The 13357-nt window shown below is 35.5% G+C and overlaps 1 protein-coding gene across 1 annotated transcript; it reads left to right on the forward strand.

Moving 5' to 3' along the window:
• The first annotated feature begins 5881 nt into the window (after positions 1–5881).
• LOC136035532 (protein lin-31-like) lies at positions 5882–13144 on the forward strand. The gene is made up of 2 exons (XM_065717379.1): positions 5882–6618; positions 12425–13144. Exons 1-2 carry the CDS (start codon positions 5956–5958, stop codon positions 13040–13042), a joined length of 1281 nt encoding a protein of 426 aa, XP_065573451.1. The 5' UTR covers positions 5882–5955; the 3' UTR covers positions 13043–13144.
• Positions 13145–13357: the final 213 nt, after the last annotated feature.

The raw sequence follows: 13357 nt of genomic DNA on the forward strand, positions 1-13357 counted from the left end.
TAGTAGCAGTAGTAACGACAGTACTAGTCACAGTCGTAAGTAATAGCAGTTGTGGTCATGGATTGTCACATTCACATTCTTAAGTTGTCGCACTCGTAGCCACAAATAGTTACACTCGCAGCTGAAAATAGTCACAGTCAAAAATAGCTGCAATCGTAGACGAATTCCATTCATATTCACAGTCACAAGTAGTTGCAATCGCAGTCATAAGTTTTCGCAGTCGCAAGTAGCCGCAGTTGCGAGTATTTGCAGTCGTAAGAAGCCTCGGTTGCAATAATCATTGTTGCAAGTCTTCACGGTCGAAAGTCGTCGCAGTCGTAAATAGTCACAAGTGCAAGTAGTCAAATTCTGAAACAGTCTTAGTCAAAAGTAATCACAGTCACAATCATAAGTAGCCTTAGTCATAGTCACAAGTAGTCACAGTTGTTTGTATTTGCAGTCATAAATTGTTACATTCGCAGGTAGTCAAAGTCGCAAGTAATAATAGTCACAGATATAAGTAGTCACAGCCACGGTCACATTGGAACCAGTTACAATTTTAGTCACCGTTAAAAGTAGTCGAAGTAGCCGTCGCAAGCAGTCACAGACACAAGTGGTCATAATCCCAGTCGTAGGTAGTGGTAGCCTAAGTCGCAAACAGTCGCAGTCAAAAATACTCGCAGTCGCAATACTGCAGTCAGAGCAGCAGTAGCAACAGTGTTCCTAAAAATTTCAAAGTAATACCCTTAGCTGCTCCTGAGATAATTGTAGGTACGCCCTTTGGATACCCTGGATGTACATAATGTCTTTTGATTTAGTTTAACCTCCTTCTCAATACCCTCTGAAGTTTCACCTTAATCCCCTTATCCTTTTCTGAGACAGTCAGGATCGAAAATTCACACTTTTTCCAATGATAAATCCTGTATGTGAGCAATAAGCAGTTAGTATTATTTACAACCCTTTCCCCTGGGGAGTGTGAGGGCTTAGCATCCCTATAGTCATAGTTATTAGATGTTTCGTCTATTTTGATTACAGTGAATATTTTAGAAGTTTAATCAATGTTGACGGAGGAGGCATCTAAAAAAGGAGGCCTTTTGCCCTTTTGGCAGTTTTATACATGCCCTGATAGTTTCAACTCAACACCCTCAGCCGCTTCTGAGATATTGTTGATATCTCACCACTTAATAAACACCACTTTTTTGCAGGGAACAATATGTCAGTAATCCCTCTTTTTCTCTCTGATTTTTATAGGTGAGGAGATGCAATCCTCTCCATATAAAATTGCTACACAAATAGATGAATAAAAAAAAGAAATCCCAACTAAAATCTGTTTAGCATGATGCTGTTATAATTGTAACTATAAGAGATATACACCTGTGCAAGAAGATATTCCAGGCCCGTACGTTAATAGTATGTTAATAGAATAGTTTCAGGGGGAGAGACATTTCTCCGTGGAGTTGGAACCAGATATCCTGACGTTATTAAAAAATAATCAGAAACTAAATAAAAAAAAATTCAACGGAAAATAAGGAGCAACATTTGAACTTAAAACTAACAGAAAATATTACCTATATGAGGGGGGATTTTCCCTCCAAAAACCTTGCTCTTTAAGCTAAAATTTAAATTGTTTCCCAATTCTTCAAAAACGACTTCTGAAACACACGCGTATTTTAATTAAAAAATAAGCAACTTTTTTCAAACTGCTGAAAAGCTTCAGCGTGGCAAGTGAGGTTTTGGTCAGGGAGCATCCCCCCTCATTAACCAGTGAAGTTTACATTTACCGGTGAAATTTACCGATGAACGTCCGAAGGCCCGCACGTATTTTGACCAAAAAATATCATTAAATATGTTTACGTTCAAAAGTTAATATAGACTCGGATGCACAAATGGCGAAAGCTAATAGCGTCACCCATTAATAATTTAATCAAATTTATTATTTGATTTACCAAGTGTGAACCTTCGTCCCCCTGAAAATGTTTTTCTTACTCGTAAGTTGGTCGTAAAGATGGAGGTAAAAATAATATTTTTTTTCTGAAAACTAAAAAAAATGTTTCTCCTAATCATTAATTGGCGTAAAAATAACAGAAAAATTCCTTAAATCTCCCCCTGGAAAGAAATTGTTTTGACATGTTTGATATGCACTCTGATGTACATATAGCAGAAATTGGTAGTGCATCTGTTCGTGCGATTGTTTTATTTTAAACTAATCGGAAGCATTGAAGACGCGGAATAAATCCTTTTTTATTGCTCTAACTTCTGGGAAAAGACTGTATTTTGCTGAAAGTCACACAGCAATGTCACTGTATGAAATTCAGCTGACATGTCTGATTGAGAGCAAAATTTGTGAAACGTTTAAAAACAAAACTTCAGTACTTTCAATACCTATCTACAAATGAAGTGCTTAAAGGAAACTTTTCTGACGAAATCTAACACAAAATGTCTTACTTTTTCTTTTGAAATGTTTTGGGCCATTTGATAAACTGAAAATAATTGGACCCCCTCAAAAAAAAAAAAAAAAAAAAAAAAAAAAATCTCCTGAAGAACCTGGACGCCTTACTGAATGCTTCAAAGAAAAATTTTGCAAATGGATTAGCTCAACTGAGGATCCATTAATTAAAAAAAGATGACCATTAATCCATTAATTTTTTTGCGCCGAAAGTGATTATCGAAAACACTCTTAAATAACTACCATATAAAACAACAAAATATATTTTTTGATAACCTCCCCCCTATCCTGAAACGTTGATTCCTGAGCGTAAATTTCTGCTTCAAGCCAGAGCCTGCCGGTCAAGGATGCCAGTTTGTGATGTTAATAGGGAACGGCCAAGATATATTTTCCACTCAGATTAAAGGGTCGTTATTGACCTGTGCCGGTAATGAACTTTTTTTATTCAATGATTTTGTCACGATGAGACAGGAGATCGAATTCGTCTCTCGAAAATCTAGAAAAGCTCAAACTTTTAAACCTGATTTCCTCCACTGCCGGTGGATGAATTTACTACGATGGACGGCAGGACTTCTGGTGTGAGGATGCGAAGATACTGGTGCTACAATTTTGTCATAAGGGAACTAGATAACATGATACTGACTCATCTCTTTTCAGAGCATCTCTTACCTGATAATTGTCAATTGTTTCTTTATTGTCAAAGCAAGGTAGTCTCCCCAAAATAGTGTCTCTGAGAATGATATCCATTCAAAATTAAGGTATTCCATTTACGTTGCTTCTATACCAAAAGCATCGCCCTATTTATACAAGCCTCCCGAGGGATTATCCTCTTCATCACTCCTGACAAACATAAACTTGGAGACATCTTAACGTGACAATAGTGTTTACCCAACCCGTACCAAACTCTAGCTATAATACTTGAGTAAACACATCGGCGGGGTATACAGGAGTTGTTTAAGGATTTTCTTTTGAATTCAAGAAACAGGTAGAGGTATGTTAATGGTGTTGCTCCCTATAGAGTTAATTCTTGAAGGGGTCGTTTCCTCATAAGGTTCTAATGCCGCCCCGCAGTCTGCTCTATTCGTCGGTTGAATGGAAAAATGGGGTCTCACTATGCTTTTGACTATAAACCAACTATTTTGGAAAGGTTTTACAAACCCTCTATCGCCTTCAATTTGCCAATTCGGTGATATTGAATGGAATTTTCAAGTGTGTTGTCATTGACAAATAAACAGTTTATAGTTGTAGGAAATCTACTGAAGCTTCTATTGTCCATATATGGCTCTCAAGGACCTCGTACACGCCAAATATCCATCTGCAAATACTATGCAAATAATCATGAAATAGATGTTATAAACATGACAGAAAATAGCTGCAATATTTTAATGTACTTTTTTGGCAAAAAATCTACTCACTGTGCTACTCCATGAAATTATAATTTTTATTCTTAAATCAGTTATAAATGGCACTTTTTTCTCGCTAGACATATGATTTTCTAAACTGCGTTCCTCTCGCCATGAACTCGTAATCGATATCTCAGTGTTAGTAGTTCACTGTTGATGAACCCCAACCTTCTTGCAAAGATTATTTACAAAATTTTGCAAAGATTGGAGTCTAATGAGCTCTTATCCTGTTTTTGTTTCTTTAAGATCTTTATTTTTATCAAGATTTGAATATTTATTTTCGTGTGCGTTGTGAACACATTTTAATTTAATTTATTGAATTAAACTATTGAGAAACTTATTTCATACTGCCCAATTGAAATTATACTTCAAATACAGAAGAGAGAATAATGAGGACTTTTTTTCCTAATACAGTGAATGAACAATACGTATTTGAATATTTCGGCCCTATATCTAATGGCTGTCTTTAACAAAGAAGATAATAAATAATAACACACGATAAAAGTTCTCGGTTAAAATCCATTTTTTTTTTACATGACCTACGCATCATTACTTCTTAACGAAAAGTTCAGCCAAAATTGTGTGATAAAAGCTAACATTTTACAAGCTAAAAAGGTTCATTCATTTCACAAACTGTATTTATTAAAAATTGGAATAATTTCTTATTGCAATGTTTGCCTTCTTTGCAGCTAATTTTGTAGTTCTTTTAGAATTGGGCTTGTTTTTATTGGTTCCTATTTTGTTTTGTTTTGAATTAGATTATTTTCTATAATTAATTTTGTGTACATAGGGCTGTGCATTCACCCGGGTCTCTATTTAGGGATGTATTATTATTTAAATTTCGTTTGATTTCGATTGCCTCGCGGACAGTTTGTTTGATTCCTAGGTCATTGCTAATTAGAATCGTTTCATCAAATAGAACATAATGGTTTGGATTCTAAAAAATATGATTGCTTAAAGCTGAATCGAAAGATATGGAGCTATTTTTAGATTTTAATGCTCTTTCAATAATAAATACAATTTGATATGGCCATCAATGAAGTGTATTCTCCCTGACCAGCAGCTTCGTTTGCTATCCCACTACAAAAGAAGCCACAAATTTGTGGCTGGCCCCTAGAGGGCCAGCCAAATTTTAATAAGGCCTCGTATGCATCTACAATTCTACAATACGGAAAGCTTATTTATACTAACGCAATCAAAATGTCCCACGAGAACTGTTTATTCTGAATTATTTTCCCCTTTCTTTTTCTTATAGAAGGTTTGAAAGCCCTGAGATAGAAAATAAGACGGATATATTTTCTTTTTTGTTCAGTTGGCCAAATTTAATCCAGCCAAAATATAATTTAAACTGAACAGGGTCACTGTATAAACTATTATTTTATATACCTTATTAGATCACCAAAATTAATGGCTGGAGTCACGAATTTGTATATTCCAATGCTATGGAAATTGAACAGCATGCAAAGTTATACCTGGAGCTATTATTAAATAAATTAGGTTCTCAAGCTATGAAAAACAGTTCTTAACAACGGTATTTTTCAACTTTCCAAGTCTTAAAACACTATGATAAAAATACCGCCGAATTTAAAGGATATTATGATTGCGCTTTTCAGTTCCTTGCATAATTAGGTAGCCTCATACCTCACGCAAATACAGTTTATTTATTACTTTAATTAAAAAGCAGCAATCTTTTTTATTTCGAAACGGCGATCGTATCGGCACCACACCAATTTGAAGTAACAATTGTCATAAATAAAAATGACTGCTCTTCTAGAATCTTATCTCACCTGGTAGAACGTGTTGAATAATGCATACCAAATGAGTATTATCTTGCCGTCTTTTTCCATACTTGGCTGTAAGCATACAAATTGTGTAAATAATTCCTCATCTATCCATGTTGTAAACGGGCACTGTTAAAGATCTTTCAAAACGTGGTTGTTCATTGGCCGTTTCTAAGCATCATCTTCAACATCATTGGTTGTTTGCATTTATACAAGGGAGGGAACCAGTGGCACCCTGCTGGGCATGTTGCTTTAATCTTCTTTACTGATGGTGTTTGTTCTGCTTCGGTTTTATACTTGGAGTATTTATTCAGTCTTAGTGAAGTGAAGATAAAGCTGTGAGAATATGCCTAGACCGTGTCGGGAAAGTTATGGTGATCAGAAGCCGCCGTATTCATATATTGCTTTAACTGCAATGGCAATTCTACAATCTCCTGAGAAAATGTTACCGCTTGCTGATATTTATAAATATATAATGGATCGCTTTCCATATTACAGAAAAAACACACAAAGGTGGCAAAATTCATTGCGACATAACCTTTCATTTAATGACTGTTTTTTGAAAGTACCTCGAAGGCATGATCGCCCTGGAAAGGGGGCATACTGGACACTTCATCCATCAGCGATAAATATGTTTGAAAACGGTTCACTTTTGCGTCGAAGAAAAAGATTTAAGCTAAAAAAGTGTGACAAAGACTTTCTTGAAACAGAACTGGCTGCACTGGCTAGTCTGAACCGTATGACACAAGCAGCTCAGCAACCAGCACCTTCCTACAATTTTGGACACGGAATGATACCTCCCTTCTCACCACCAGTGTCTGGTTTCTCCTTGCCCCCACCTATTCCAATGTTCCCTCAAAGTTCAGGTATTCTGCCTCCAGTGTCAGCTGATATGGGTTTCCAAATGACATCAGTATCCTCCCCAGTAGCTTCAACGTCAAGTACATGTTTTTCACCACCAAGTCATTTCCAAAGGTTAGGTCAAGAGCAAGAGGATTCAATACAGAAGGTAAGAAGCATTTTTCGTCTTGACGTCAGTAGCTTATTTGAAACTTAAAATTTCCTTTCAGAACAGCAAGTAGGAGTAACATATTAAGGGATGAAAGCTCTCCTGGAAATATATCAATCAGAAAAAAAAACAACAACTGGGATTAGGCCAAACGATCCTAAAAGAGGTATAGATCGATCGAGGAAGTTGTTCCAGGGAATCACTGAAAACTGGGGGGGATTCAATATCTAATTCCTTGCTTTATTAATTTAATAAAGCTCCTTTATAATAACCCTTTTGTGAATTAAATCAACACAAAATTATTATTATTGCTTGAAAAAGTTTCAATGGCCATTTAATTTTTGGACTATAGTCTACCAAAAAGTCATAACAAGAAATTTCTTTTTGAAAAAGATCTTTAACGTTTTAGAAAGCAAAAATCTCCATAATTGAAGGGATGTAAACCACGCGTTCTTTCTGTGGATGGTTCCAACTCTTTTATCGGGGTGGATTGACGCTTAGCGGTACATACAGCATGTAGGTTATGTGCATTATACATGGCTTTTATAATGCAATCAAAAGGTCAATACTTTAAATATAATATTTGATGTTCATTGAAGGAGGAGGGAGGATTCTTCACTCCAGCCTCTTGAACAGGTATATTCAAGTGAGTTGATTGAGAATAATACGGGGTATTAGTTATAAGTTGGAAGATAGGGTAGCTAGGATTACTGCAGTACATCAGAAGTGTAAACCTATAGGAAAAAAAAACACTAAAGCTATTCATATTCTAAGATAACTTTTTTATTCGAAATTTAACAGCAAATTTGATTTAACTATTCAGAAACGTCCGTAACTAATACTCAGTAGAATTAGTGGCAGGGGTGTCTTTTGGGGTGGGGGCAGTTCCCCCCAATTATTTGGAGAAAAAATATAATATATATCCCATGCCCCTTGACTATCCGGATATGAACCCCTCTCCCCACCCCAGAATAAAAATGCTGGAAATTCGCTCCCTGAGAAGTTGGAGGAAAGTTCAGTACCCTCTTCTCTTTCTATAATTCGAAGTTAGTTATCACAACAAAGCATACAATATACAATGATGGCATGGCTTTCTTGTGTTCACTACCAATATGAAAGTAATCGAAATAAATGTGATCAGGGGGTATTTTTATATAAGAACTATGAGAGCAAATCTTTCATATCAAGCTAAGCACAATTAACCATTTTTGAGATTAATATGCATGTCTGTGTGTTGGACATAAATCTAAGAAGGATTTTAATCCCAGCAGAAGCAAGGGATTATCATGTATCTGTCGGGAATTCAGCAATATTAATAAACAGTCTTGGCCATGTTACTGGCAGGGGTGTAGCTCCAGTACTTTTATTGGGAGGGGGCAAGAAGGGTCTTTATCTAGAGAGTCAAGGGGCATGGGCTATATAATAATTTTTCCTCCAAATTATTGGGGGAAAACTGCCCCTCCCTCCCCCTTGAGATGACACCACTGGTTATTGGCTGGCTTGTTTATTTTTTTTCACAAACCTAAATTTAAACTAGGCTCCTAATAAAAAGGCAAAGGATTGGTGGAAATATTGCTTGATTCTTTAACTGATCCATTGCAATTCATAGGTGTATATAGGTGAACAAATGCACTTTCTTACAGTTAAACTCTCTTTAATTTGCTCAGATTGTTCAAAAAATACCTGGCCTCTGTTTTGTTGTGATTTTTTATTTTAATTTTCTTATGCCAACCATGAATGACTGGTATTCGTCTGGTATGTTATCGAGTTTATTCGTGATTTTTCAAACCATGTTTTTAAATCATAGATTACTATGAGTTACAGTTCGTCCTTTAGGATACTAGGTTGCGGATGTGGATGCTGCAACCACGATCCAGGTGCGCTTGTGGCATAGAAATGCCCATAACAAAAAACAAACTGAATTTCTGCGTATCAGTGTAAATGGCGATTCAGAAATACCTATACCCAAATCCAAAACACATCTTTTACAGCTTTTATAATTTAGAAATATTGTCTCATTTGTAAAAACTACTCATCTTGTTATTGCCGTCGGTCTCTTTCAAGCTGCTATTTTCAAACTTGACGCGGTTTATAAACTCCCCTCGTTCTAAATGAAAATCTGGTTATTATATAGATATCTGCGATTGTGAAAGCTTTCCAAGGGGTTTGTCTATTTTTTCGTTTTCATAAAATAATGTCTTGTCAATATATAGTGCAACTATATTTTAGCAGTATATCTATTTTCCTGCAAGTAATTTGCCATCTCTAATGTTTAAAGATAGTTAACTTAGATAATAAACAGTAAACAAAGCTAATTATAAAAGTGTGTTCATAGTAAATGTGCATATTGAGTCTCAAGAGGTTTGGGCAAAACCTTTTCTAATCTAAAGACTTTTCTATGTGTTTTTCTTCTGTTAAAATGTTTATCGGACCGCTTAACATGAATCAAGGAAAGGACCATTTCATACATTAGATTTACGTGCCAAATGTAACATAAGGACAAATTCATCATTCATTTTGGTGTGCGCGGACATATATGCTCCCCTGTATATTTTCCATATGATTCAACAGTAGCCCTTTTTTCAGACATAGCCCTTCTCTACCAAAATGTGTCTTCTTCCCATTCAAATAGTTACTGTAAAATACCTGATCTGGCAGTATTTCCTGAAGTATTTTTACTTCTGACGATGCTTTCCTAAACCTTTCTTGTTGTCGTTTTTCTAAAACTTTGATGAGCAGTGGTATGCTATCTTGGAAGCCACCCCCACCTCCTCCCAAACACCAATGATTTCACAGCCCTAAATGAGGTTTAAACAATAGTTATATTATCTAAAAATATATTGAATAGGTTTACAAAATAAGGAAACTAAACTAAATTAAAAAATATATATATTTGCGGGGTGTCACTCAAATTAAAATCCGGTACACCGGTTGACCTGCACCACGCGTGGCAGAAAGGTTCCAAGCGTGGTGTGATGTTTACAATGCATTTGACAGAAGAAGCGTGGTGAAGAGGGAGTATGCTATGCATAGTGGATCGAATGGCTCTCCGAGATGTACATCAGGAAGCTGAGACTGGCCAAACTTCCGAATATTGGTGCACTGTAAATAAAATCTGTATAATGGCAGTACAATTGAGCCTATTTTGTCAGTAAGAATACACGTATGACAAAGATTATGGCATTTGTATGGATTGTACTTAAGTTTCCGTCGGCATGAGGGAAGTTTCGAAGCGATATTATGATAACGGTAATTTGCATGCAAATAATTATTAATCTAAAAACAAATGCCCTCGTGAAATCAAATTGAACGCCCCTCAAGGTATGGGGGGGATCATTTGGAACTGTGAGTTCTCTTTAAATTGTTATAATATTTTCAACTTTCTATTAGAGCAAATTCTTGAAGTAGTTGTCTTGTATCTGCAATCTCAGAAAGCTAGCTGACTGAGATAGATATGAGCTGGGGTTCCTTATCCTAGAACTAAATTTATCAGGTTGCCTCCCAAGGCACACATTTTAGACCTTACTGATTGCAAAAGTCTATCTTGAACTTTTGACGAGGGATGTTTGATGGCTATGGGGAGCAAATCGGGGCACAGAACGGGTAGAGCGTTGGCTACTCTCTAATCAGCTTGAAAAGGCACCCATGCTAAACTTTTACGGAAATTAGGCTCTATGTGATAACTTCTAAAGGGAAAAAATGTAAACTATGCGATACATAAAATCTCTTCATTCAAATTTATTACATTGACAGGATTAAAATACCGAGTACAAATCATTTGTTTTTCTACTAGTATTCAGAAATATTACACTTACTGACATTAATTATAGTAAGATGATACCCGAAGTCAGTTTGACCCTCCTATCTAGACTACTCAGCTTTTCAAAATCTTGGAGCAGGCCTTGTTGTTTCTCCAAGCATATAGGCTAGTATATATATATATATATATATATATATATATATACATATATATCGTGCTCGTTACGGGGGTACTCGTTATGGTGTCCACTCCTGCAGGCCGGCCACGTAAATTTCGTATATTTGGCTGTCGCTGTAAGGAAAGAAATATTTAGCTGCACCTAATTTTGGGAGTAAAATTTTAGTGCAATTTGAGTTCAAGTGCACAAAAACAAATTCGCACAAGATTTTACTTTTTTGCCTTTGCTTTTTACCTAGCAAAGTACAAATAAAAATTCAAAATGAAATGGTGAATCTTATTGCATGTTTGCTTCAGGATAAATTTATTTAATGTTTTGAAAAGAAATTACAGCAACCAGGGTAGATAATGTACGGGCCTTTTTATTTCATGTTCACACACACCTCTTTACCTTTATATATGCTTCTAAGAGCTTTTCCATTATAATTTGAAACTTAGGAATTTTAGAACTAAAATTACTATGTTGGAGAGAAAATATACTGTAAGGGTTGTTTTTTAATTTCGAGCGAATAAAGGGTTGTTTAAATTTGTGGCAATTTCAAACAATTTACAATGATTGGGCACGGCTACAGAACATAGAGAATGTATTTCAGTAAAAATAGGTAAAAAATGAATCGAATGTATTTGGTTTTGGACAGCCTGGTTAGAAGCATTTAAACAATAATCGTCACTGACTTCTGATTTTGCATATTTTTTTTCTTTTTTGTTTGTTCCCCAAGGCCTAACGCGGACTCGCGTTTTTTTTTGTTTTCGCGTTAGCTATTGCGATTCAACTTTTACGCAAAGGAGGGTAACATAATTTGAAATGAGAAAATATTTTTGTTGTTGTTGAACAACAATAACAATTTCTTTTTGTTGTTGTCGGTAGATTGGTAAAATGACTCTTTTGTTGTTGTTTTTTTCATTAGCTTGTTTGTGATCGTTTGGTTGTATAATTATTTGGTTTTACTCCAGAATCCGCGTTGTGTTGTGAGATCTTTTTGCTGAGGGACTCCAAAATCCGTGTCCTTGGTGCCGCAAAGTTTATGATAAACCGTATTCAAGTCCAGTCCATCACGATACTTTCCACGGTTCTTAGGATTACCAAATTGATATTACGGGTGGCCAAAAGGCATTTCCCAGTAAAGATTTGCATTACCAGGCTACAGACTAAAATCTTGTTTGTATTGCTAGTCAATATAACCTCCAACTCATTTTAATGTTCGATTGATAATAATAGGTTATTTTGATTTATTTTAAATATTTTTTTTAATTTATCAAAAGGAGACCACATAGTGACTGAGTTTACCTGATAAGATATTGTGATTAAAACTCTGTTAGTTCGATTACTAAGGCTGATCATTTGAAATATTTCGAGTTTAATAAGGTTACGAAACCATTCAAGTTTTAAAAGGTAGGGCTCTTTGTCTCTCCATAAATAGGGAATAATATAGTTAGCTTACAAAAATACGTCCCAAAATTTAATGGAACTAAAACACACTTTTGAACATGGAATTATAAGACCCTCGTTTACTTTGATAAAACCAAAACTAATAAAAAATTGGACCTCAATAGAATTGAACATAAAGAAAGTCTGATTTTTAATGTTCCCTTCCACAGTTATTATAACATAATCTTCTCAGCAATTCATGTAAATTTTTCAACAAACTTAGTATGTTTTCTGTTTCTAAATATGCGCTGCTCTCCCTTGTTTGAAGTCACGATTTTCAATGTGTTTGGCGCTTGCGCAGTCTAAATATGTGCTCCGTAAATAATTATGACTTCAATAAATAAAATGAAGCAACCATATCTTTTTCACGCAAAAAATAACTATTTCAACTTATCGTTTTATTGTAGCAAACGTCTTTTAAAGTTTTTGTATTCTTGCAGGTAAATACTCAAGACAAAGGAAGACCAAAGAAAAGTTTTACAATAGCAAGTATTATGGCAGATGATTCAGATTCTGATTCAGATGATGAAAACGTAGGTGATGAGAAAGACGATAAATTAGATGAAGAAGAAATAGATGTTGATTCTGACCATGAGCAAAACGCATCACCAATTTCTGATAAACAAGAAGAAGAATTAAATTCATCGCCTCAATTACCACCATTTAATAATTTGTTTAACCCCGTGGGTATACAGAGTTGGCAAGTACCACCTATACTATACCCTAGTATTAATGGTCCAATGTTTTACGCCAACCAATTCCTAGAAATGCAACAACGTGCTGCATTATTTGCAGTATCTTCTTATGCAGCTCATTTGAGACTGCAAGAACCTAAAGACTTTACACAAAATCAGGAAGCCAGTTCAAAAAACGTGCAGTGGCCGGGTTCAAGCCCGGTCACCTTGAATCAAAGTGAGGTTTCTGAACCAGTCAGCTCGTTTGGTCGAGTACTACCACCGAGGCATTTTGCTACACCCAGTGATGTTCAACTCTCACCACCGATTCCAAAAAAGGGAGTGGGTGAGTTTCGATACAGTCCCACCTTGAGGTCAATATAAAGTTTGCTTCTAGCTTTGTACTGTGATTGTTTTTCTAATGGCCATAGTTTTCGTTTGTACATTTATTGCTTTAACGATTAAATTTTATTATACAATAGTAAACTTGTTGTTAAGAATTAAGTGGCAGCGTTTAGTTTAGGCTGTTTAAGTAATGTTCTACACCCCGCTAAACACCCCGTTTTGTATATCTACCGAAATAAGCGTTTTGGTCTATTCTTAGGGCTAGAAGAAACAATGAAGTTGAATACAAGTGGAGCCTGACCATGAAATTAATCAAACATGTTCTATAATTTGTTAAGTCAAATTTACCCAAGC

The sequence above is a fragment of the Artemia franciscana genome, chromosome 14 (assembly GCF_032884065.1).
Source record: "Artemia franciscana chromosome 14, ASM3288406v1, whole genome shotgun sequence".
In the NCBI taxonomy this organism is placed as follows: Eukaryota; Metazoa; Arthropoda; class Branchiopoda; order Anostraca; family Artemiidae; genus Artemia; species Artemia franciscana.